The sequence below is a fragment of the Moschus berezovskii genome, chromosome Y (assembly GCF_049115385.1).
Source record: "Moschus berezovskii isolate FMDL1 chromosome Y, NW_MosBer_1.0, whole genome shotgun sequence".
Classification (NCBI taxonomy): Eukaryota; Metazoa; Chordata; class Mammalia; order Artiodactyla; family Moschidae; genus Moschus; species Moschus berezovskii.
In genome coordinates, this window is record NC_142489.1 from 4,248,649 (window position 1) to 4,271,887 (window position 23,239).

Sequence of the window (23,239 nt, forward strand, 5' to 3'; positions counted from 1 at the left end):
ATGCATATATATGGAGAGGGTGGAAGGTATGGGGAGAGTAAGATGGAAGCAGACGTCACTATATGGAACACAGACAGCCAATGGGACTTTGCTGTGTGACTCGGGGGAACTCAGAGCCTGGCTCTGGGGCAACCTAGATTGGTAACCCTATGGCTGATCCATGTGGATGTCTGGGAGAAAGCAATGCAACTGTAAAGCGGTTATCCTTCCGTTAAAAATAAACAGATTTTTTTTTTTTTTAACGAAATACACAAGAGTGAAGGAACAGACCCTGTACGGAAAATGGGGCGATTCAGCGCGTCAAGACTTCCGACACATGAGCATGTCTTCTTTCCCTAACCCCTGGCTTCTCAGCAACATCAGTTCAGTTCAGTCGCTCAGTCGTGTCCGACTCTTTGAGACCCCGTGGGCTGCAGCACGCCAGGACTCCCTGTCCAGCACCAGCTTCTGGAGCTTGCTCAAACTTGTGTCCGTCGAGTTGGTGAGGCCATCCAACCTTCTCATCCTCTGTCTCACCAACATGTCTCATCAACATCAGTTCAGTTCAGTCGCTCAGTCGTGTCTGACTCTTTGCGACCCCGTGGACACCAGGCGCCTCTGTCCATGGGATTTTCTAGGCAAGAGTACCGGAGTAGGCTGCCATTTCTTTCTCCAGGGAATCTTCCCGACCCAGGGATCGAACCCAGGTCTCCCGCATTGTAGACAGATGCTTTACCGTCTGAGCCACCAGGGAAGTCATAATAAAACTTTAAGAAAGGGTGGAGATGCCCAACAATAGGGATGCATGGCTGAATCTAGCAGAAAGGGTGTCTGGGTGCCGTGAAACCACCACCTCTGTATGCAGCCCATGGCACTCAGCGTTTACAGAGCTGTGAAAGGTCCATGAGATCCTTGCAGACCGGAAGAGGCTGAAGCTCTTCTTATTACACGTCTGCCCTCTCTTCCCTGCTTTGAACATCTGGCTGGGGTCCTTGCTTAAGTTTTATAAAAAAAAATAAAATTCAACGTTCTGAATTCCCCTTTCTTATGTGTGTGTGTTTGGTACCACGCAAAGGGCTTCCCTCGTGGCTCAGTGGGAAAGAATCTGCCTGCAGTGAAATAGACACAGGTCATCCCTGGGTCAGGAAGATTCCCCTCGAGGAGGAAATGGCAACCCGCTTGAGTATTCTTGCCTCGAAAATCCCTATGGACAGAGGAGCCCCAGTGGGCTACAGTCCGTGGGGTCGCAAAGATTGGGACATGACTAAGGGACTAAATATCTGCACCACTTGAAAGTCAACGATGCCCGATTCCTCCCGTAAATAACTATGTGCGCGGCAGTCTCGACAGGTCATGTTTAAATATGAAAATAATTGGAGGATTTGAGCAAGGCCCAGCCTGGGCACTTAATACGTGTCTAATTATAATCGTGAGGACAGGAGCTCGGGGCCGAGAGGGGAATTTGGACTTGCAGGAGCGGCATTCACAAATGCACGGAGCCTGCGGGGAGCAACTCGTCTCCAGTGAGTAGAACAGTTTAACTTTGCGATACTTCAGCTTGGGGGATGCTCGTATCTTTATCTGGTCAAGGGAGAGGGGGGAGACTTGAGTGTGAATTTCATCAAATTCTGTCTCTCTTTCTCGCTCCGCCCTTCACATTTTCTGCAGTTTTAAATGTGTGTAGGTATGAGATCATCAGTATATACTACTTTCTCTGGCTTCTTTCACCCAGCGTATTTATCTTTCAATCCATCAATATTGTTATCTCTCTGAATGCTTTGCTCCTTAAAAAATAAATAAATAAATAAACAATAATCTCTGAGTACTACGTATTCTAAGGATTTCTGGCCTCTCCAGACTTGATGGAGTCACATTCACCTGTGGGTGGACACAGGGTGTCCAATCCTACTTTTCTGCAGCGGAGTTTATGTGTTTAGTAATTTTTTTCAGGGGTGCTCTTGATGAAGGAAGGTGACTTTGGCCACCTCTTTAAAGACTGCCGAAAGATAACGACGGTTTTATAAGACTGTATTTGTGTGTGATGTGTCAGGCTGCTTGAGGCTTCCTTGGTGGCTCAGTTGGTAAAGAATCTGCCTGCGGAAGACCTGGGTTCCATCCCTGGGCTGGGGAAGATCTCCTGGAGAAGGGCATGGCAACCCAGTATTCTTGCCTGGAGAATCCCATGGACAGAGGACCCTGGCGGGCTACAGTCCATGGGGTCTCAAAGAGTCAGACATGGCTGAGAGACTGACGCTTTCAGCTTGTCAGCTTCATGCATTTATAGATCTGAAGTCCAATTGCTTCTTGCCCATGTACCTACCTTTAATAACATTCTATGTTAAAATTTGAACAAAATAGCAGGCTATGGGGGTGGGGTGGGGTGAGGAATATAGGCTTAGTTGGAGCAGCTTCTTGGTAGACAGGATCTTCTTGATATTTCTTAAAAATCTGGAGTTGATAGACACAGTATTTTGAGGCCATAGGCGTTCCCTTAAATCGTGAAGACAACTTTCCTTCCTGTCTATTTAACAGATAGATTTTGTTGCTTGCCTGTTCAGAAGGACTTTGCAGTGGTGCCTACGACCACCCATTGTAATTCTTTTTTAAAAAAATTATTTATTTTTGGATACACTGGGTCTTTGATGCTACTCAGTTCAGTTCAGTCGCTCAGTCGTGTCCGACTCTTTGCTTCCCCATGGACTGCAGCACACCAGGCCTCCCTGTCCATCACCAACTCCCGGAGTTCACTCAAACTCACCTCCATCAAGTCAGTGATGCCATCCAGCCATCTCATTCTCTGCCTTCCCCTTCTCTTCCTGTCCTCAATCTTTCCCAGCATCAGGGTCTTTTCCAGTAAGTCAGCTCTTTGCATCAGGTGGCCAAAGGATTAGAGTTTCAGCTTCAGCATCAGTCCTTCCAATGAACACCCAGGACTGATCTCCTTTAGAATGGACTGGTTGGATCTCCTTGCAGTACAAGGGACTCTCAAGGGTCTTCTCCAACACCACAGTTCAAAACCATCAATCCTTCGGAGATCCTTACTGGAGGTCAAAGATGGCAAGATGGCCCTAGGAATTGGACACACACACACACACACAGGATTGACTCAGACACCTCACACCGCACGCCGATCTTCAATTTACCAGCCTCGTGAAAAGTCTTCTAAACCCTGTGATTCCCCAGGTCCCTCTCCCATAAAACAGAGCAGCTATCATTAACCCCTCGAGGTGAGCCAGGTAAGGTATTTTGAGGACCCAGTGGGAAGCCGTGTGTAGCGATGCCTTGGGGTTCAGAAAACCCTATAAACTGTTTGGTGGAGTCATTAATCTTTACTACCTGTCATTTGGTCTGTGGGGTGGGTGCTCAGCTGACAGAACCTCATTGATGTGGGGAATTTAAAGCATCCCAAGGCAAGGGGATACCCAGCTGTATCACTCTTGGGACTCTCATAAAACGGTCCTAATGACAGCTGCCCCACACGCTGGTCTGTGGGGATTGAGTCTGGCCACCATGACCCCCAGGTCTACACTGCTGGTCCTTGCGCTTTTCAAGGCGAGAGGGATGGGTGGTCTGCCATGCTCAACCATCTTCCATCCTCCCTAGAGGCGCAAGCAGTGCGTCTCACACAAACACTTCCTGGACGGCTCCCTGCTCGTGGGTGACCTTTATTTTAGAGGCTCCAGATTGAAGGGTTTTGTTGCTGGTGTTACTTGAGAAAGTGCTTTTATTAACGTTCTTGTCTAGGAACCACAGGGTGTCTTTCTCATCTTTTTATTGGGTGACATTCAGAAGGTGACTGAGCCTCGAAGGAAGTTGTTACTGCTAACTGGTGAAGAATATTTAGAGTGGAACAGAAGATTTAAGTTGGAGGGCTTCCCTGCTGTGGTGTTGGAGAAGACTCTTGCGAGTCCCTTGGAGTGCAAGGAGATCCAACCAGTTCATCCTAAAGGAAATCAGTCCTGAGTGTTCATTGGAAGGACTGATGTTGAAGCTGAAACTCCAATACTTTGACCACCTGATGCAAAAAAACTGACTCATTTGAAAAGACCCTGATGCTGGGAAAGACTGAAGGCAGGAGGAGAAGGGGACGACAGAGGATGAGATGGCTGGATGGCGTCACCGACTCAATGGACATGAGTTTGAGCAAGCTCCAGGAGTTGGTGATGGACAGGGAAGCCTTGCGTGCTGGGGTTCATGGGGTGGCAAAGACTCGGACACGACTGAGTGACTGAACTGAACTGAACTGAACTGGTGGCTCGGATGGTAAAGAATCTGCCTGCAATGTGGGAGACCTGGGTTCAATCGTTGGGTCAGGAAGATCCGCTGGAGAAGGACATGGCCACCCACTCCAGTATTCCTGCCTGGAGAATCCCATGGACAGAGGAGCCTGGCGGGCTACAGTCATTGGGGTCACAAAGAGTTGGACACGACAGCAACTGAGCACACATATTTAAATTAGACCTGAATCTCTGTGCCCACGACCTCCCCCTTGCCCTGAGACCTATAATTTAGAGCTGCAAATGAAAACCAGAAAGAAGTTAGACTACTTTAAAAGAAAAAACTCATCTACCCTCCTCAGGAAACTGCATAGACCGTAGACTGTTCTCTAATGAAAGTATATCTTTACTTCATCATTACTTATTGGAAGGAAAAAGATGTAGGGCTTAGAATGTCGAAAAAAAGTCAGCCACATGAAAAATAAAATTCCTGGGTTAGATATCTAAGGGGAAGCAATGCCTTCTTCCAACAACCCAGGAGAATGTGGTCTGATTTAACGTTGCTTTTCATTGTCAAAGATCTCACGACACTTAGAAGACAATTAACGCAATCCTTAAAAATGCATTTCAGACATTTTATTGTAGTCCTTCACCTTGATTGCTCAGTGTCCTCAGAATGAAGGGTTTTTGTTATCAGACGTACATAAAGGGTGGGAACTATGCCGTCGGAACGACCCACAAATGAAGGGATTGTGCATGACGTTGCCGTGTTCTGTCTGAACCAACATCGCCTGCGTGCAATTCAGTATAAATAATTCAGTGGTTGTTTTTTTTCCATCATCAAGTCCTGTGAGACTCTGAGACCCCAAGGACTGCAGCACGCCAGGCCTCCCTGTCCATCACCAACTCCCGGAGTTCACTCAAACTCATGTCCATAGAGTCAGTGATCTCATCCTGACATCCAGCCATCTCATCCTCTGTCGTCCCCATCTCCTCCTGCCTTCAATCTTTCCCAGCATCAGGGTCTTTTCAGTGGGTCGTTGTAAAAAAGACAAAATAGGCTCCTTCACACTTTGGACCATAACCACCCAGTTATAAGAAAAATAACCGCTTTGCAGAAGTTCATTGTTTATTTGTTTCTTTTCTAGGTAACAGTAAGAAGCCATGAGACAGCCGTTCTTTGGCTGGTAAGTAGGAAAACTTATAAACCTTCATTACTGTCTGTCTCTAGAGGGAAGGGTGCTTTGTCCAATTCTTCCTCAATCCTGCGGATGTTTCGTCTGTTTATACGTGATAATTGCAATGGGGAGAGTGGTGGGTGCTGTAGGGATTGCTGGAGTCAAACAGAAGTGTTTTCTAAGGGGCTTCCCTGGCGGCTCAATCGGTAAAATATCCACCTGCCAATGCAGAGATGTGGGCTTGACTCCTGGAGAAGGAAATGGCAACCCACTCCAGTATTAAAGTGCAGTCGCTCAGTCGTGCCTGACTCTCTGCGACCCCATGGACTGTAGCCCGCCAGACTCCTCTGTCCATGGGATTCTCCAGGCAAGAACACTGGAGTGGGTTGCCATTTCCTTCTCCAGGGGAATCTTCCCGACCCAGGGATCGAAGCTGGGTCTCCCGCATTGCAGGTAGACGCTTTACTCTCTGAGCCACCAGGGAAGCTCCAGCATTCTTGCCTGAGAAATCCCATGGACAGAGGAGCCTGGTGGGCTACAGTCCATGGGGGTCGCAAAGAGTTGGACGCAACTTAGCAACTAAACCGCCATCACTGCCATGCCAACTTAGGAATGCCAGCATGTTTGGGAATTCACAGAGTAAATGCAAGACCTTTTAGAGATGGAAACAGCAAAGCAATGAACGTCGTGGACCACTCTTAAGGAAGTTTAAGGAGGGCCGTCTGTGGTCCGGGGTTTCCCAGGTGGCACTCATGGTAAACAACCTGCCTGCCAATGAAGGAGGTGTAAGAGACACAGCTTCGATCCCTGAGTCGGGAAGATCCCCTGAAGGAGAGCATGACAACCCACTCCAGTATTCTTGCCTGGGGAATCCCATGGACACAGAAGCCTAGCGGGGTACAGTCCATGGGGTCGCAGAGAGTCAGACACGACTGAGCACCTAACACATGAATGATTCCACACTCCAAAATTTAATAGCGTGCATAGATGTGTTAAATTTCATTTTTCAAACGTCAAAAGAATTCCTAGCATTTATTATTATTTTTGGCAGCTGAGCTCCCCCACCTGATTTATTTTGCAGACATATTTTTCTGATGAAGGAAAAGGAAGAATTACTTTCTGTGTACACATGTAGCTCACCCTGAAAAACCAGTTTTTCATCATTTCTTCCCGGGCTCAGAGCCAAGAAGTTAGTACAGTCTCTGCTTTCCCATCTTTGTGGCTGAGAGCAAAATTATGAAGTTATAAAGTGAATTAAAGCATACAGTTGAGCATGAAAGAAAATCAAGCCTGATTAGCTGGCTATTAACCTCTGATTTTCCATTTTGTTTATACTAAGAAATTAAATTGTTAGGCTCTTTTCTTAAACCTCTGTTCTTGTTTCAAAGGCCTCCTGTCACTAACGCAGCTGAAAAATTATGAGGAATTTAATGTCACAATACATTTAAAATTGATTTGTAAACTATAACACCTTAGGGCTTCCCAGGTGGCGCTAGTGGTAAAGAATCTCCCCGACAATGCAGAAGATGTGTGAGGCTTGAGTTCGATCCCTGGGTTGGGAAGATCCCTTGGAGAAGGAAATGGCAACCCACTCCAGTGTTCTTGCCTGGAGAATCCCATGGACAGAGGGGCCTGGCAGGCTACAGTCCATGGGGTCGCAGAGAGTCAGACACGACTGAGCACACACACAGATCTGATGAACATAAATCATGACCTAAAATGTTTTTGTGTGGTTTCTGAGGAAGCCAGCTCCAGGGACACTGCCAAAATACCATTATTTCCTATTTATTTAGTTATTGACCACACCGTACGGCTTGCAGGATCTCAGTTCCCCAACCAGGGATTGGACCCAGGCCATAGTGGTGAAAACCTGGAATCTTAACCACTATGTCACCAGGGGGCTCCCTATGAGTTGCTAGTTTGCATGGGTGCTCAGTCGTGTTTGACTCTTTGCGACCCCATGGACTGTAGTCCCCCCCTCCCCCAGGCTCCTCTGTCCATGGGATTCTCCAGGCAAGAACACTGGAGTTAGTTGCCACTCCCTTCTCTGGGGGATCTTTTTGACACAGGGATTGAACCTGGTCTTTTGCATTGGAGGCAGATTCTTTACCACCTGAGCCACCAGGGAAGCCAGTCAGAACACTGGAGTGGCTTGCCATTACCTCCTCCAGGGGGATCTTCCCAACCCAGGGATCGAACCCACATCTCCAGCGTCTCCTGCATTGCAGGTGGATTCTCTACCGCTGAGCTACTGGGGACGCCTCAGTTCCTGTTTTAAGTTGCCTAGAAAGCAAAATGGAACCAATGGTTTCTGGGTGTTTGTTTTTATTTATTTATTTATTTTAACTGGAGGCTAATTACTTTACAATATTGCGGTGGTTTTTGCTATACACTGACATGAATCAGCCATGGGTGTACATGTGTTCCCCCTCCTGAACCCCGTCCCACCTCCCTCCCCATCAGTTGCTTCTGTCTGAGCTTTTATTTTTTCCTCTGTTTTCTTTTCTTCCCCCTTTCAGGCGCTGCTGGCTGTCAGTGTCCCTGTGGTGCTTCTGTGGGAGCCTTCAGGGAATGTTCGTCACCAGGAACTCGAGACCCAACATTGTCCTCTTCATGGCGGACGACCTTGGGGTGGGAGATTTATGCTGCTACGGGAATAACTCAGTGAGGTAAAGAAACCATCAGCTAATTCGATAAATGAAAGGAACAGAAAAAGGAAAAAAGAAAGAAAGAAAGTCGCTGTGGATGGTAGTGTCCCGCCAGCCACGTCTCTTGTCTTGGAGGAGAATGACCTTCAGGAAGCAGTTTTCAAACCCAACAGCGGAAGGTTTTGTCTCAGGAAAGCTGCAAAACATCAGGAGAGCGTTTGGCTTCCTTTGCAGCTTAGTGTGGGGGCTTCCCGGGTGGTTCAGCAGTAAAGAACCCACCTGCCAATGCAGGAGACACGGGTTCCATCCTTGGTTGGGGAAGATCCCCTGCAGGAGGAGATGTCAACCCACTCCAGTATCCTTTCCTGGAGAATCCTATGGGCAGAGGAGCCTGGCGGGCTACAGTCCACGTGGTTGCAAAGAGTCAGACATGACTGAGAGGCTAACACACTTTCACTTTTCATCTGATTATATCTGACGATGCGCTGCGTTAGACTGTCATCAATCTTGCCTGGAGATGCGCTGCTTGGCCCTCTGGTTCCCATCTGTCTAACCAGGGATGGAGTAGATTGGTGGGTTGATGTATAAACAAGGATGTCTTTCAGGTGGACTGGAAACAGAGTCATGTTGACTCCCCAGGCAGGCTGCCACTGAGTCTCACTCGCTTTGAGCGGGGGAGGGATTCACAAACCCGCCTGCTGGCTTCTCCGTCTGTCTGCAGCACGCCGAACATCGACCGACTGGCCAGCGAGGGCGTGAGACTCACCCAGCACCTGGCAGCCGCCTCCATGTGCACCCCGAGCAGGGCCGCCTTCCTGACCGGTCGCTACCCCGTCAGATCAGGTGGGGCACGGCAAAGGGGCAGCTGCAGGTCTCTCTTTAAAAAAAAAAAAAATGGTCTTTATTTGTTAAGCGTTGGATTGCTTCAGGTCTTAGTGGTAGCAAGCAGGATTTCATTGCGACATGTGAACTGTTAGTTCTGTCCTGGGGGTTCCAGTTCCCTGACCAGGGGTCGAACCCGTGACACACCCCCTGCATGGGGGGAAGCATGGAGTCTTAGCCACTGGACCGCCAGGGGGAAGTCTCCTGCAACCTTCATGCAAACTCTCCAGAGGTCACATGGAAATGTTAAAAATCTAAATTCACACGGGAGTTGTTGCTATAGCTGGACATCTGAGAGAGGTGTGTGACTTGCCCAGGGGCCACCAAGCCTGCTTACCGGTGTGCATATAGTGACATGGTTTGATCCCCTGGTGAGCAACTCCCAGGCAACCTTGAACATGCCCTTTTCCAGAAATCTGTAGTAAGAGCCCCCAGGAGGCTCCTTGTGTCTTAAAGCTAGCAGAGGTTTTTTTGGGGGGGGTTTTCATGAAAGGAGGTGTGTCCAGCCTCTGGGGACGAGACTGGAACATCAGAAGGACCAGTTGAGAAGAAAGTCTGGCAGAGAAAATGGAAAGGAAATGACGGATTCCTCTTGATGAGTGTCTACTTTTCCCTGCCTCACACTCCTCCCCTCCCTACCCATCACAATTTCAACATGTAGACTTAGGCAGGTTGAGGATCATCATCCCAACTTAATTTTTCTTTTTTGCATCATGAGTTTGGAATTGGGGGACCTCTGTGATGGCTCAGTGGGTAAACAATCCACCCGGCAGTGCAGGAGACACGGAAGACACGAGTTCGACCCCTGGGTGGGGAGGATCTCCTGGAGGAGGGCATGGCCACCCGCTCCCAGGATTCTTGTCTGGAGAATCTGCATGGACAGAGGAGCCTGGCGGGCTGCAGTCCGTGGGGTCGCCATGATGAGACCGCGGTCCTCACCCACCACCTGCTTCTATGATCGTAGGAATGGCGGCCTCCTCCGACCTGAATCGTGACGTGGTCTGGCTCGGAGGGTCGGGCGGGCTGCCCCCCAACGAGACGACTTTCGCCAAGCTTCTGCAGCATCGAGGTTACCACACGGGACTCATAGGTATGGCCTTGACCGTGAAAACATGCCCTTTCGGGTTCCCTTTCCTTGGGGTCATCCTTTCCAGGGAGGTTCAATGAGCACACGGTAGTGGACTTCTCTTTGACATGATACATGGTAGGGGTGGGGGGAGAAATTTAAGACACAATTTTAAGGGCCTTCGGTATTGAGAACCAAGTGTGCCAAGGATCTCAAGAAGGCAAAGTAAGTACGGTGCGTGTTCGTTGCTCATGAAACAGAATACTTTATAGAAAGGGTGCTAGTCTTGTGATAGCACGGGTAGCAACGTTTAAGGGTGTCCCCTTGAACTTGAGAACTGCAGGCTGCAGTGGTGATCAAATTCGGGCAATACTTGGTCTGTTGACTTAGGTGGCCTGACATTCTATAACCTCATGGGGGGAGGGGGTGTGTGATGAGTAAGACAGGATGACCCCAAGGAAGTTTATCCCTAGGATTCTCCAGGCAAGAATACTGGAGTGGGTTGCCATTTCCTTCTCCAGGGGATCTTCCCCACTCAGGGATCGAACTCGGGTGTCCTGCCTTGCAGGCGGATTCTTTACCGTCTGAGTCCCCAGCGAAGCCTGCTTGCTTGGTATAGCCACTGGTTTTAGGATTCTCAGCGTGAATTGCAAGACTATTAAGTCATCGGAGATGTTCTCAAAAAGAAAAAAAAAAAGGAATGAAATCCTTCATAAATGAGCAACAGGTAGTTCATTCCTGTGAAATTCTTGGTAGTATCCTGCGAATGGAGTTTTCTAAAGTACCTTTCAGGAAACGTTCTGCTGCTGCTGCTGCTGCTAAGTCACTTCAGTCGTGTCCGACTCTGCGTGACCCCATAGACGGCAGCCCACCAGGCTCCCCTGTCCCTGGGATTCTCCAGGGAAGAACACTGGAGTGGGTTGCCATTTCCTTCTCCAGTGCATGAAAGTGAAAAGTGAAAGTGAAGTCGCTCTAGGGCAGCTCCAAATCTGCGGTTCAAATTCACCTCTGCCGTGACTAAGTAATGAATCAGATGTCAGGCTGATTAATAAATCTAGATGATGAATCTTCTACCTGGTAGTAAAAGCTTCCCTGGTGGCTCCGGGGTAAAGAACCCGCCTGCCAATGCAGGAGCCTTGGATTCAGTTCCTCAGTTGGGGAAGATCCCCTGGAGGAGGCAACGGCAACCTGCTCCAGGATTCTTGCCTGGAGAATCCCCACGCACAGAAGAGCCTGCTGGGGCTACAGTCCAGGGGGGTTGCAACGAATCGGACACTGCTGACCATGGTCGTTCGGACACTGCTGACCGCGGTCGTCCAGAGCACAAGAAATTGCTATGTCCGCTTTAACTTCCTTTTTTTAAATTAATTTAATTGATAATAAAATAAATATTAATTTATTTAATTTAATTTAATTACAATATTGCAGTGGTTTTTGCCATATGTTGAGATGAATCCGCCCTGGGTGTCCACCGTAACTTCCTTTTGTAAAAAATTAATTTATTTTCATTGGAGGCTAATTACAATATTGCAGTGTGTTTTGCCATACATTGAGATGAATCCGCCCTGGGCATCCACGTGCCCTCTGGAACTTTCTGCTGAGGGCGACCCACCTCCTAGAGAGGGAGGGATGCCGTTGTTGCCCTGGCAACATCTCCCTGTCCCCCCCACTCCCAGGAAAGTGGCACCAGGGCCTGAGCTGTGCGTCCCGCAATGACCACTGCTACCACCCACTCAACCACGGCTTTGACCACTTCTACGGGCTGCCCTTCGAGCTGCTGAGCGACTGCCAGGGGTTCCACACGCCGGAGCTGCACCGCCGGGTGAGGGTCCGGCTCTGGGCGTCCACGGTGGTGCTGGGCCTCATCCCCCTGCTCCTGCTCATCCCCACGTGCGCGCGCTGGTTCCTGGTCCCCTGGCCGGTGATCCTGGCCTTCGCCGTGCTGGCCCTCGTGTTCTTCGTGAGCTGGTTCTCCAGCTACGGCTTTACCCGCCGCTGGAACTGCGTGCTCATGCGGAACCACGAGATCGTCCAGCAGCCGGTCAGACTGGAGAGGCTCAGCTCCCTCATGCTCAAGGAGGCGCTGGCCTTCATCGACAGGTAGGTGTCTCTTTCTGGCTCGATGCCCACCCACCGTCCCAAACCCCCACCCCGGTCAGACTCGCAATGTTTTTTTTATTTTCAGAGAAGTTGGGTACCGCTTGGTGATAGGCGCTTTGTGTGTTTGTGTGTGTGTGTGTGTGATATTTGTGATACACTGAACTCTCTCCTTGAAATAAATAAGAGTGTTAACTTTCTTTAAAAAAAAAAATAGATGCATTTAAAAAAAAGTGTTTTGATTTACTTTGGGCTGCACTGGGCTTTCGGTGTTGCTGTGGGTAGGCTTCCCAGGTGGCGCTTAAGTGATGAAGAACTTGCCTGCCGAGGTAAGAGACCCAAGTTCTATCCTTGCACGGGGAAGATCCCCTGGAGGAGGGCATGGCGACCCTTTGCAGTATTCTTGCCTGGAGAATCCCACGGACAGACGAGCCTGGTGGGCTGCAGTCCACGCGGTTGCAAAGAGTCAGGCACGACTGAGTGACTCACGCTTCTTCATACCACTGGGCCACCAGGGAAGCCCAACAGTGAAATGTCCCGCAAAATTTGAATACTGAAAAGGGAGAGAAATGTGTTTCGCTCCCTGGGGGGAAAAGCCAAAAACGTAATTACTCTATTTTAATCGATACGGTTTCTTCTTCGTATACCCCCTTAGATATAGTTCAGCTCAGTCGCTCAGTCGTGTCCGACTCTTTGCGACCCCACGGACCGCAGCACGCCAGGCCTCCCTGGCCATCACCCACTCCCGGAGCTCACTCAAACGCGCATCCGTCGAGTCGGTGGCGCCATCCAGCCGTCTCCTCCTCTGTCGTCCCCTCAGGTATAAGCGTGGACCATTCCTGCTGTTCATTTCGTTCCTTCACGTCCACACGCCCCTGATCACCAAGGAGAAATTCGTCGGGCACAGTAAATTCGGCTTGTATGGCGACAATGTGGAAGAGATGGACTGGATGGTGGGTAGGTGGTCACTCTCTGGTTTCGAAGCGTCTTTTTCACAGACTAGAGGAAAACGAGTCTCCGTGAATGCCATCAAATAAGGGACAACCCCCTGCGTGTTTGGGGAAGTGGAGGCGTATTTGTTGGGCTGAATTATACGAAAAGCTGGCTCTAGGTGCAGTGAAATTTTCCAAGGAAAGAGCCACGATTTATGAAATACAGGTTCTCTGGTTTAAAGAGAACCACTTTCCCAAAAAAACTCATTCGGGGGACGAATAAGGTTGTGCTGTAGAGCTGACTCACTGGAGGAGAACTTGATGCTGAGAATAACTATGTAATGTTTCTGTTTTACATATTACATAGTCTCATATCTCCTGCTCGTACCCTGTCATGTCCGATTCTCTGCGACCCCATGGACTGCAGCCCGCCAGGCTCCTCTGTCCATGGGATTCTCCAGGCAATAACACTGGAGTGGGTTGCCATGCCCTGCTCCAGGGGGTCTTCCCGACCCAGGGATCAAACCTGAGACTCCTGAGTTGGCAGGTGGATTCTTTACCCCTGAGCCACCTGGGAAACCCTATTTATAATATAGAGCATAGTATATGATACTCAGAATATTATCAAAATTATATGGCGTAGTTATATAAATATATTTACACATAAATAAGATATTATAAACCATCTATATGGTTTATTGGGGGCTTCCCTGGTGGTTTGGATGGTAAAGAATCCACCTGCAACTCAGGAGATCCAGGCTTGATCCCTGGGTCGGGAAGATCCCCTGGAGAAGGAAATGGCTCCCCACTCCAGTATTCTTGCCTGCAGAATTCCATATTACAAGTCATTATAATAATTAATTTAGTGCATTATGAAATATAAACTGTCTTATATTTATTATATAATAAACAAGTTATATATACAATATCATTACATATTTGTATAGAATATTTATTTACATATAAACATTAAATTTTTATATATTACAGCCTTCATTATACATTACTTATCATTGATGATTTAACATGCTGGACAGGGAGGCCTGGCGTGCTGTGACTCATGGGGTTGCGGAGAGTCAGACACAACTGAGCGACTGAACTGAACTGAACTGAACATATAGACCTTTAATACTATTATAGGGCTTCCCTCATAGCTCAGTTGGTAAAGAATCTGCCTGCTATGCAGAAGACTGAGTTGGGAAGATCTCCCGGAGAAGGAAATGGCAATCCCCTCCAGTATTCCTGCCTGGAAAATCCCATGGGCAGAGGAGCCTGGTGGGCTACACTCCATGGAGTCTCAAAGAGTCAGACGTGACTTAGCGACTAAACCACCACCACCATACTTATTATATAATAATACATTACATATCATCTTCTTATATATATTTGTATTTAAATATATGCTTAGCATAAATCCATTACATGTGTCATATGATACCATAAATATAAAATAATTATACATATATACAAATATCATCTTATGCTGTATCGTATATACGGTATATAACGAATATATATATTATATATATGGTATATTACATATATATGGTATATTAGGTATATATATGGTATATACGTTATATTTTGGAGAAGGCGATGGCACCCCACTCCAATACTCTTGCCTGGAAAATCCCATGGGCGGAGGAGCCTAGTAGGCTGCAGTCCATGGGGTCGTGAGGACTCAGACTTGACTTCACTTTCACTTTTCACTTTCATGCGTTGGAGAAGGCGATAGCAACCCACTCCAGTGTTCTTGCCTGGAGAATCCCAGGGACGGGGGAGCCTGGTGGGCTGCCATCTATGGGGTCACACAGAGTTGGACACGACTGACTCGACTTAGCAACAGCAGCAGCAGGGGCAGCAACATGTTATATTACGTATAATGGTATATTACATATATATATGGTATATCATGTATAATGGTATTGGTATATTACAAATAGTATCCATTGCAGATCTACTATATAACACATAGTGTATATATCCTATATATATATACAAGTGTCTACAAGGGTGATTTAGTGCATATTATGCAACAGAAAGTAGGATAACCATTTTAGCATTACATGTAACCATGTTGCACGGTTACAGTCAAGCACATAGCGTTATACGCGCAATACTAGAGACACACCAGAAGACCCTCGGTGCATCCTGAAACGTGACAGCTTCCGCCTCTCCCCCTCCACCAGGAAAGGTCCTGGAGGCCCTGGACCGGGAGCACCTGGCCAACCACACGCTGGTCTACTTCACCTCGGACAATGGGGGCCGCCTGGAGGCGCAGGACCGCAGCGGGCAGCGGGGCGGCTGGAACGGGCGCTACAAAGGTGATGCACGTGGAGGGCGGCGTGGTCCCCGGGTGGCACCGGGGCGGGACCCACCTGGCTTTGTGCCTGCGTGCTCAGTCACTTCCGTCACCTCTGACCCTTGGGTCTCAGCATCTCTGCAACGTCCAGTCCCCCACTCTCTGAATCTCATCGCTTCTAAGAGATTTAATATATGGAGCCTTCTTCTCTTTGTGACCCCCATGAACGGTAGCCTGCCACGGCTCCTCTGTCCATGCGATTCTCCAGGAAGAACACTGCAGTGAGTTGCCCATTCCCTTCTCCAGGGGATCTTCCCGGCCCAGGGATCGAACTCCAGTCTCCTGCACTGGCAGGTGGGTTATTGACCCACTGAGCCACCTGGGAAGCCCTCACCTGGCTTTGCTTTGTGTTAACTCATTTGCAAAGATTGTTGGGGGAGTTTTGTGTGCATTATACTCGCTTAGGACGCTAGATGGGAAAAGACTGCATGTTTGGGGACATTCCCAAGAGTCTAGGACAAAATATTTCTTGAGTCATGAAAGCTTGCTCAGAGTAAGGGCGCAGTGACTGTCTCAAAGACAGTCTTATTCTTAGCCCTCTACGTCACAATATTCCCATTAGGACGGCGCTTCTTTTTTTAATGATCATTACTGGGTTTGTGGCGTAGACGCTGGAAGTCCGCAGCTGGAGTTTTCTAGTCTTGAAAGCGAGAACTTGGCCTCGGTGTTCTTTGTATCTTTCTGCGAATATATTTTACTGGCTTGTTGTTGTTCAGTGGCTACGTCATATCCAACTCTTTGCGAGAAGGGCGTGGCAACCCACTGCAGTATTCTTGCCTGGAGATTTCCACGGACAGAGGAACCTGGCGGGCTACCGTCCGTGGGGTCGCAAAAGAGAAGAATGCTTCTCTTAGAAGCAAAGAGATTTCGGAACCTGGAGACTGGACGTTGAAGAGATGCTGAGATTCAGAACTGAACTGGGTTTGGGAACGGAGCGCAAGCGTTTTCTGAATGTCAAGTTTTAAGCCAGCCTTTTTCACTCTCCTCTTTGACTTTCAACAAGAGGCTCTTTAGTTCCTCTTCGCTCTCGGCCATAAGGGTGGTGTCATCTGCATATCTGAGGTTATTGATATTTTCTGCCCTCAATCTTGATTCCAGCTTGCCACTGGCGTGGCCAGTGGCGATTTTCAGATACACAGAGAATGAGTCCGTGGGGCTGAATTCCCCTTCGGTTTTTCATCTTTGATTTCAGGAGGCAGAGGCATGGCTGGATGGGAAGGGGGCATCCGGGTGCCCGGAATTTTCCGGTGGCCAACAGTCCTGGAGGCGGGGAAGGTCATCGACGAACCTACAAGCCTCATGGACATTTTCCCGACGCTGTCTTATATTGGAGGAGGCATTCCGCCACCGGGCAGGTACGAGAGCTTGCTTGCCCCTCGTGGAGGGACATCTATTTGGCCATCAGGCTTCTCTGTCTGTGGGGATTCTCCAGACAAGAATGCTGGAGCGGGTTGCCATTTCTTCCTCCAGGGGGATCTTCCTGACACAGGGATTGAACCTGGGTCTCCTGCCTTGCAGGCAGATTCTTTCCCATCTGAGTCACCAGGGAAGCACATATTTGGCGCCTATGCAGATGTACTAGAAAATTGTGTGTGCGTGTGAAGCATGTTACTGAACCCTCAGGATTCTGCCATGATGGCCCGATGACTTCTTTGTCCCCACATTTCATGGTAGAATTGCTTGTCCATTTTCCTCTTGGAATATGTTCTTACTTTCTCTCTCATACTTATTTAGGCTCATCTCTGGCGGCCCTCAGGGGTGGGATCTGAGCCTCCTTCATTTTCATATCCCTCGAAACATCTAGATACTTAATCACTTCAGTCCTGTCCGACTCTTTGAGACCCCATGGACTGTAGCCGCGCCAGGCTCCTCTGTCCATGGGATGCTCCGGGCAAGAATGCTGGAGTGGGTTGTCATGCCCTCCTCCAGGGGATCTTCCAGACCCAGGGATGGAACCCAGGTCTCCTGCACTGCAGGCGGATTCTTCACCATCTTAGCCACCGGGGAAGCCCTGCAGCATCTAGACCATTGAGTAAATATTTGCTTCGTGAATTCCCAAATAAAAGTAGGTATGTGTCAATCTATAGGTGATGAAGGTTGCTGCATTTCTCTATGGGATTTGAAATGAATAAATGAAGTAGAAATATCAACTGCATAGGTGTGAATCTGAGCAAATTCTAGGAGATAGTGGAGAACAAGGAGCCTGGCAGGATGCAGTCCATAGGGTCACAAACAGTGAGACACGACTGAGCAACTGAACAACATGTGTGTTTATTCGAGGCAGGGTTTCTGTTGAATCAGATGAGTGTTGTTCAGTCGTTCAGTTGTGTCCATCTCTTTGTGACCCTGTGGACTGCAGCACGCCAGGCCTCCCTGTCCATCACCATCTCCCGGAGTTAACTCAAACTCATGTCGGTTGAGTGATGCCATCCAACCATCTCATCCTCTGTTGTCCCCTTCTCCTCCCGCCTTCAATCTTTCCCAGCATCAGGGTCTTTTCCAATGAGTCGGATCTTTGCATCAGGTGGCCAAAGTATTGGAGTTTCAGCTTCAGCATCAGTCCTTCCAGTGAACATTCAGGACCGATTTCCTTCAGGATGGACTGGTTGGCTCTCCTTGCAGCCCAAAGGACTCTCAAGAGCCTTCGCCAGCATCACCGTTCAAAAGCATGAATTTTTCAGTGCTCAGTTTTCTTTGTGGTCCAACTCTCACATCCATGCATGACCACTGGAAAAGCCATAGCTCAGACTATGAGTGTAAACAGCTCAATTGTCTAATCCATGGGACTCCTGCATGGTGTCTGACAAGGGACCAGAGTCCTAGTTCCAGCTGCTCAGCTCTCCCATGGCCTTAGAAACTGTGCAATGCATTACACGGCTTCTCCATCTTTATTAATTGTGAAACAAGTGAAAGTGCGTGTTGAGCTTTCAACAGGATTTTCCTCGTCCTTGTCCGCTCCTCCCCGCTCCTGCCTCCCCTTCGTAGCCTCCGAGACTCGACCACGCCTCCCTCACCTTTCTCTGCATCTCCCCTTCTCTCCCCAGAGTGATTGACGGCCGCAACCTCATGCCACTCTTGGAAGGCAGGGTCTCCCGCTCGGAGCACGAGTTCCTCTTCCACTACTGCGGGGTCTCCCTGCACACGGCCAGGTGGTATCAGAAGGACTGTGAGTATGAGGGTGACCGACACGTGGGGACACGGCAAGGACCCCTCCTTGTCTCTCTGTCTCCTGGGGGAGGGCACGCTGTGTGCCGGGAATACCCCTTCTCGTGATTGTTCTTGCAGAAAGTGACTTAAAAACGGCTGTTCGTTATGGTAGAAATCACAGTAGGATTTTAGCGGTATGTCTGTGCGTGTGTGTCCCTAAGCTCTTGTGCATAATTATGACAAAGGGAGGAAGAAGGCCAGGCAGAGAGAGAGAGAAAGTGAATTCCCGAAACAGACGACAGTGAGATCGTTAGCAGCAAAAGCTCACGTCTTCGTCAAACCCAGACATCGGTCACCAACTGCCACTTTCTGAGTCATTGCCCGAGTTCCGTGTTTACTCTGGTAAATTCACGCAAACAGATATAAATGGACCAACGGCATCGATTTCCTCACATTTGTAAAAAAGATTTCTTTCGGAGACGTTCCAGATTTTTGACTGGATTTGGCCATTTGCTGAAAAGATAGCGATGTTCACACGTATGATCCATCCTTTGTGGTGTGATCTGTTCTTTGAGTCAGCGTGGATGAGTCTTCCATGTAAAATAAAAACAAGGAAAAATCTCTTCCTTTTAGACTACGTATCAGTTAGAGTTAGTTCAGTGGTAAGGAACAAAAGAAAACACCCTCTACCCATGAGGAAAAAAAGCCTCCCATATTTTACCAGCGAGGGATAAACAAATAGAATTTGATTCATTTTTTCTTAATAAGGATTCTAGAAATTGGGAGCAGAGGGCTGATACAGTGTTCAATGCCATTATCAGGGACCATTAAACCACTTCTGTCACGTCAGCTTCCATTCTCATGTTTCTGACCCCATGGCTGCAAAATGGCTGCTGTTCCTCCGGGCATCACATTTACGCTTCACCCAGGAAGTAGAGACAACAGCAAAAGGGGTGAAGGATTCAGCCAGGGGATTTAGTTTTAATTTAATTCAAAAAAGCATAGCTGTGCCGCAAGAGCCTAGCAGAGGACTTCCGTAGACGTCGGGTTGATCAGAGATTGGGGTGTGGTGGTGTTTTCTGTTTGAAACCGACCTCTGGAAATGGAATTGCTAAGCAATGACATGAAAGACAGAGAGAGAAAGAAAGAAGGGAAAGGAGAGAGTGGGGAAAGCGGGAGGGAAGGAGAGGGGGAGGGAAAAAAGAAGGAAATAAGAGAGAAAGGGAGACGGAAAGAAGAAAGAATAAGGAAGGCCTGATTTCACCAAGTAACTTCTGCCCGTTTAAGATCTGCAAGTGGTATTTAGCCTTAGGAAAGTTTGCATTTGCCCCGTGCCAAGTCGAACTGAGTTAGTGTGAATGATCATTTCTGTGATGCAAGCAGCCATTCAGGTCGTTAACTGTTGTCTCCCAAGGCTCTAAGGGTGAGATAAAAAAGTCTTTCAGGTTACCTGTGAAATTGTGCATCGTTCTTACAGTCGAAGAACTACAGCCCTGCTGTGTAATTCCTTGCAGAAGATTTTCAGTTGTTAGCAAAAGCATTTGCTATAAATATATATAATTTTATTGGAGTGTAATTGCTTTGTAATTTTATGTTAGTTTCTGCTGTACAAGTGAATCCACCGTATGTTTACACATGTCCCCTCCCTCTTAAACCTTCCTTCTTCCCTAGGTCATCACAGAGCCCCAAGCTGAGCTCCCTGTGTTATATAACAGCTTGCCACTAGCTATTGATATTTTAATGAAAAAAAAAATCTTAAAATAATAACAAAGACAGCATCCCAGTGGGGCTCTGTCTTCCAGGTGCAACCGTATGGAAGGTGCATTTCGTGACGCCCAAGTTCTCCCCGGAGGGAGCAGGCGCCTGCTACGGGAGTGGAGTCTGTCCGTGTTCGGGCGATGTCACCTACCACGACCCTCCTCTGCTCTTTGACATCTCGAGAGACCCTTCCGAGTCGAGACCTCTCAACCCCGACAACGAAGCCTTGTTTGACTCCGTGGTTAAGAAGATCGAAGCGGCCGTCAGGCAGCACCGTGGGACCCTCACACCAGTCCCTCAGCAGCTCTCCGTCTTCAACACCCTTTGGAAACCGTGGCTGCAGCCCTGCTGTGGGACCTTCCCTTTCTGTGGCTGCGACAAGGCTGATGACATAGTATCTGCAGCGTGGTGAGCAGAGAGGGGCTGCTTGTTACCAAGCAGCAACACGCTGTTACTACAGAGATCTCAGCTGCCTCATTCATTCCGCTCGGGATCAAAGACGATGTCCCTCTGTCATTTTGTCTTTAAAAACCTCAGATTTTAGATCTTTCCTCAAGTCATGTCCAGGAGCATGGTGAAACAAAAGTGGATCCGTATACCCGTGAAACTATGGAGCATTCATTTTACCTTTTATTTTTTTCGTATGATTCTGTCCTTGTTCAGGAAAGAAGACTGATTGAGAGGACATTCTGCAGAGTCACAAGAATCTCGATGATACCTTCCACAGAAAATGATTAGAAGCAGCCCTTTTGATGCCACTGTCTTTACATTCACAATGTTGTTAGAAATGTCTCCATGCGGATCCTAAACCCAGAGACACTGTTTTTGGATCCGAGCTTAGACGACTTTGGCAAGTTTCTTCTTGGTTTGCATCATGGAGACTATGAAAATTCTCAAAATAGGCAGAGGAGACTCACAGCTACAGTAACGCCGTGATAGTGTGGATATGTGTTTTTGAAACACTTTGCAAAACTTAGAGGAGGCAACTAGTGTCAGCTCTGTTTCCACATGAGGAAAGTGATTTGCGTCATATTTAAGTAATTGCGCGAGATTGTATAAATGTTATGGGAAAAGAGTATTTAAGTTATATTTGTTTTCAAAACGCACTGGGTATATGATAGCATCAGAGAGCAGAGTCTTGTCTGTTTTCCTTAGCTTTTCTTCATCCTACTGGAAGACTAGGTAAGTCTTGGTGTTTAGGGCATTGCTGCTGTTCAGTCACTGAGTCATGTCTGCCTCTTGGCGATACCCATGGACTAAAGCACACCTGGCTTCCCTGTCCCTCACCATCTCCCAGAACTTGCTCTAACTCGTGTCCAAAGAGTCCATGATGCTATCTACCATCTCATCTTCAACAGCCGTCTTCTCCTCCTGCCCTCAATACTTCCAAGCATCAGGGCCTTTTCCAGTGAGTTGACTCTTCCCATCAGGTGGCCAAAGTATTCGAGCTTCAGCATCCATCCTTCCAAAGAATATTCACTGCTGATTTCCTTTAATGACACATCATATAATAAATATGGAAATTTACAGACAAAACTGTTATACCAGTGTTTCTAAACATATTCATTGCAATAAATTGAGTGTAATGTGAAATTCAATCTCATCCATGTTAAAAAAAAAAAGGGGGAATCAGAATATGTTCTTACATAGTCATAGATTTTGAACAGGATCTTTTTTTTACTATCTAATTTTCTATTTAACAGTGTACCAGCTCCAGAGAATTTTCTCCAAGTACTTTCACCTTAAATTTTTATAAGACATGAAATTTATTATGCTCTTTAAACAAAGTTTAAATCAAAGGGTAAAATCTGAGAGAAAGTAGAGGTTTCTGAGGCAAAATCTGGGCAAAACCTGGGGATTCTGAGGCAAAATATGAGAAAAACCAGGCGGCTCTGAGGAAAAAAATCTGAGAGAAAACCAGAGGGTTTGGAGGCAAAATCTGACAGAAAGAAGGATCTCCTGAGGTGAAATCTGACAGAAAGACAGTCTTTCTGAGGTAAAAATCTGACAGAAAGAAGACACTTCTGAGGTAAAATCTTAAAGTAGATGGACCTGAGGCAAATCTCACCAAAAGAGGGTCTTGAGGTCACAATCTCACCAGAACTGAAGGGTTCTAAGGTGAACTCTGACGTTAGGTAGGGGTTTTGAGTCAAATCCGAGAGAAAGTAGGGCTTTCAGAGAGGAGTACAGCAAAAACTAGGGGGTTCTTAGTCAGAAATTTGACACGTCCCAGCACCTAACACTTTTTGGGCTTCCCTTATGGCTCATGGGCTTCGCTGGTGGCTCAGAGGTTAAAGCGTCCGCCTGGAATGCGGGACACCTGGGTTCGATCCCTGGGTCGGGAAGATCCCCTGGAGAAGGAAATGGCAACCCACTCCAGTATTCTTGCTTGGAGAATCCCATGGAGGGAAGAGCCTGGTGGGCTACAGTCCATGGGGTCGCAAAGAGTCGGACGCGACTGAGCGACTTCACTTTTACTATATGGCTCATAGTGTAAGCAATCTGCTTGCCATGCTGGAGACCTTTGTTCAGCTCCTTCAGTTCAGTTCAATTCAGTTGCTCAGTCGTGTCCGACTCTTTGTGGCCCCATGGACCGCAGCATGTCAGGCCTCCCTGTTCATCACCAACTCCCGGACTTCACTCAAACTCATGTCCATCGAGTCGGTGATGCCATCCAGCCATCTCATCCTCTGTGTAGCTTATAAATAATAATCCAGATGAATGCCTCCACTAGGGGGCACACGCATATTGCTGGGAATATGACTGATTAAAAACCCTGGAAGAAACAAGGTTCTAAATGTATACATTTCTTTCTTTTTCCTAAAAGTAGCACAAGTTTTCTTTTTTCTTTCCCTTTGTGGGTTGTGATATGGAATCCGGAACCACAGCAGGCTTTGTGGGGCCACACAGCTGATCGTGAAAAGCAAATTTAAACTTCCTTTTGAAAAGAGCAATTCTTAAGGCACAGACACT

General features: G+C 47.8%; 1 protein-coding gene across 1 annotated transcript; it reads left to right on the forward strand.

The window, feature by feature from the left end:
* The first annotated feature begins 5,360 nt into the window (after positions 1–5,360).
* LOC148773009 (arylsulfatase H) lies at positions 5,361–20,678 on the forward strand. Its single transcript, XM_088834365.1, has 10 exons — positions 5,361–5,383; positions 7,894–8,043; positions 8,744–8,865; positions 9,869–9,994; positions 11,647–12,070; positions 12,888–13,024; positions 15,189–15,323; positions 16,554–16,716; positions 18,406–18,527; positions 20,311–20,678. Exons 1-10 carry the CDS (start codon positions 5,361–5,363, stop codon positions 20,676–20,678), a joined length of 1,770 nt encoding a protein of 589 aa, XP_088690491.1.
* Positions 20,679–23,239: the final 2,561 nt, after the last annotated feature.

What these genes read in the sequence shown, in the direction of transcription:
- LOC148773009 (XM_088834365.1), top strand. Translation starts at nt 5,361, where the DNA reads ATGAGACAGCCGTTCTTTGGCTG. An exon ending in TCGCTACCCCGTCAGATCAG is followed by an intron (nt 8,866 to 9,868) that starts GTGGGGCACGGC and finishes CTATGATCGTAG; the next exon opens with GAATGGCGGCCTCCTCCGAC. An exon ending in CTGGAACGGGCGCTACAAAG is followed by an intron (nt 15,324 to 16,553) that starts GTGATGCACGTG and finishes CTTTGATTTCAG; the next exon opens with GAGGCAGAGGCATGGCTGGA.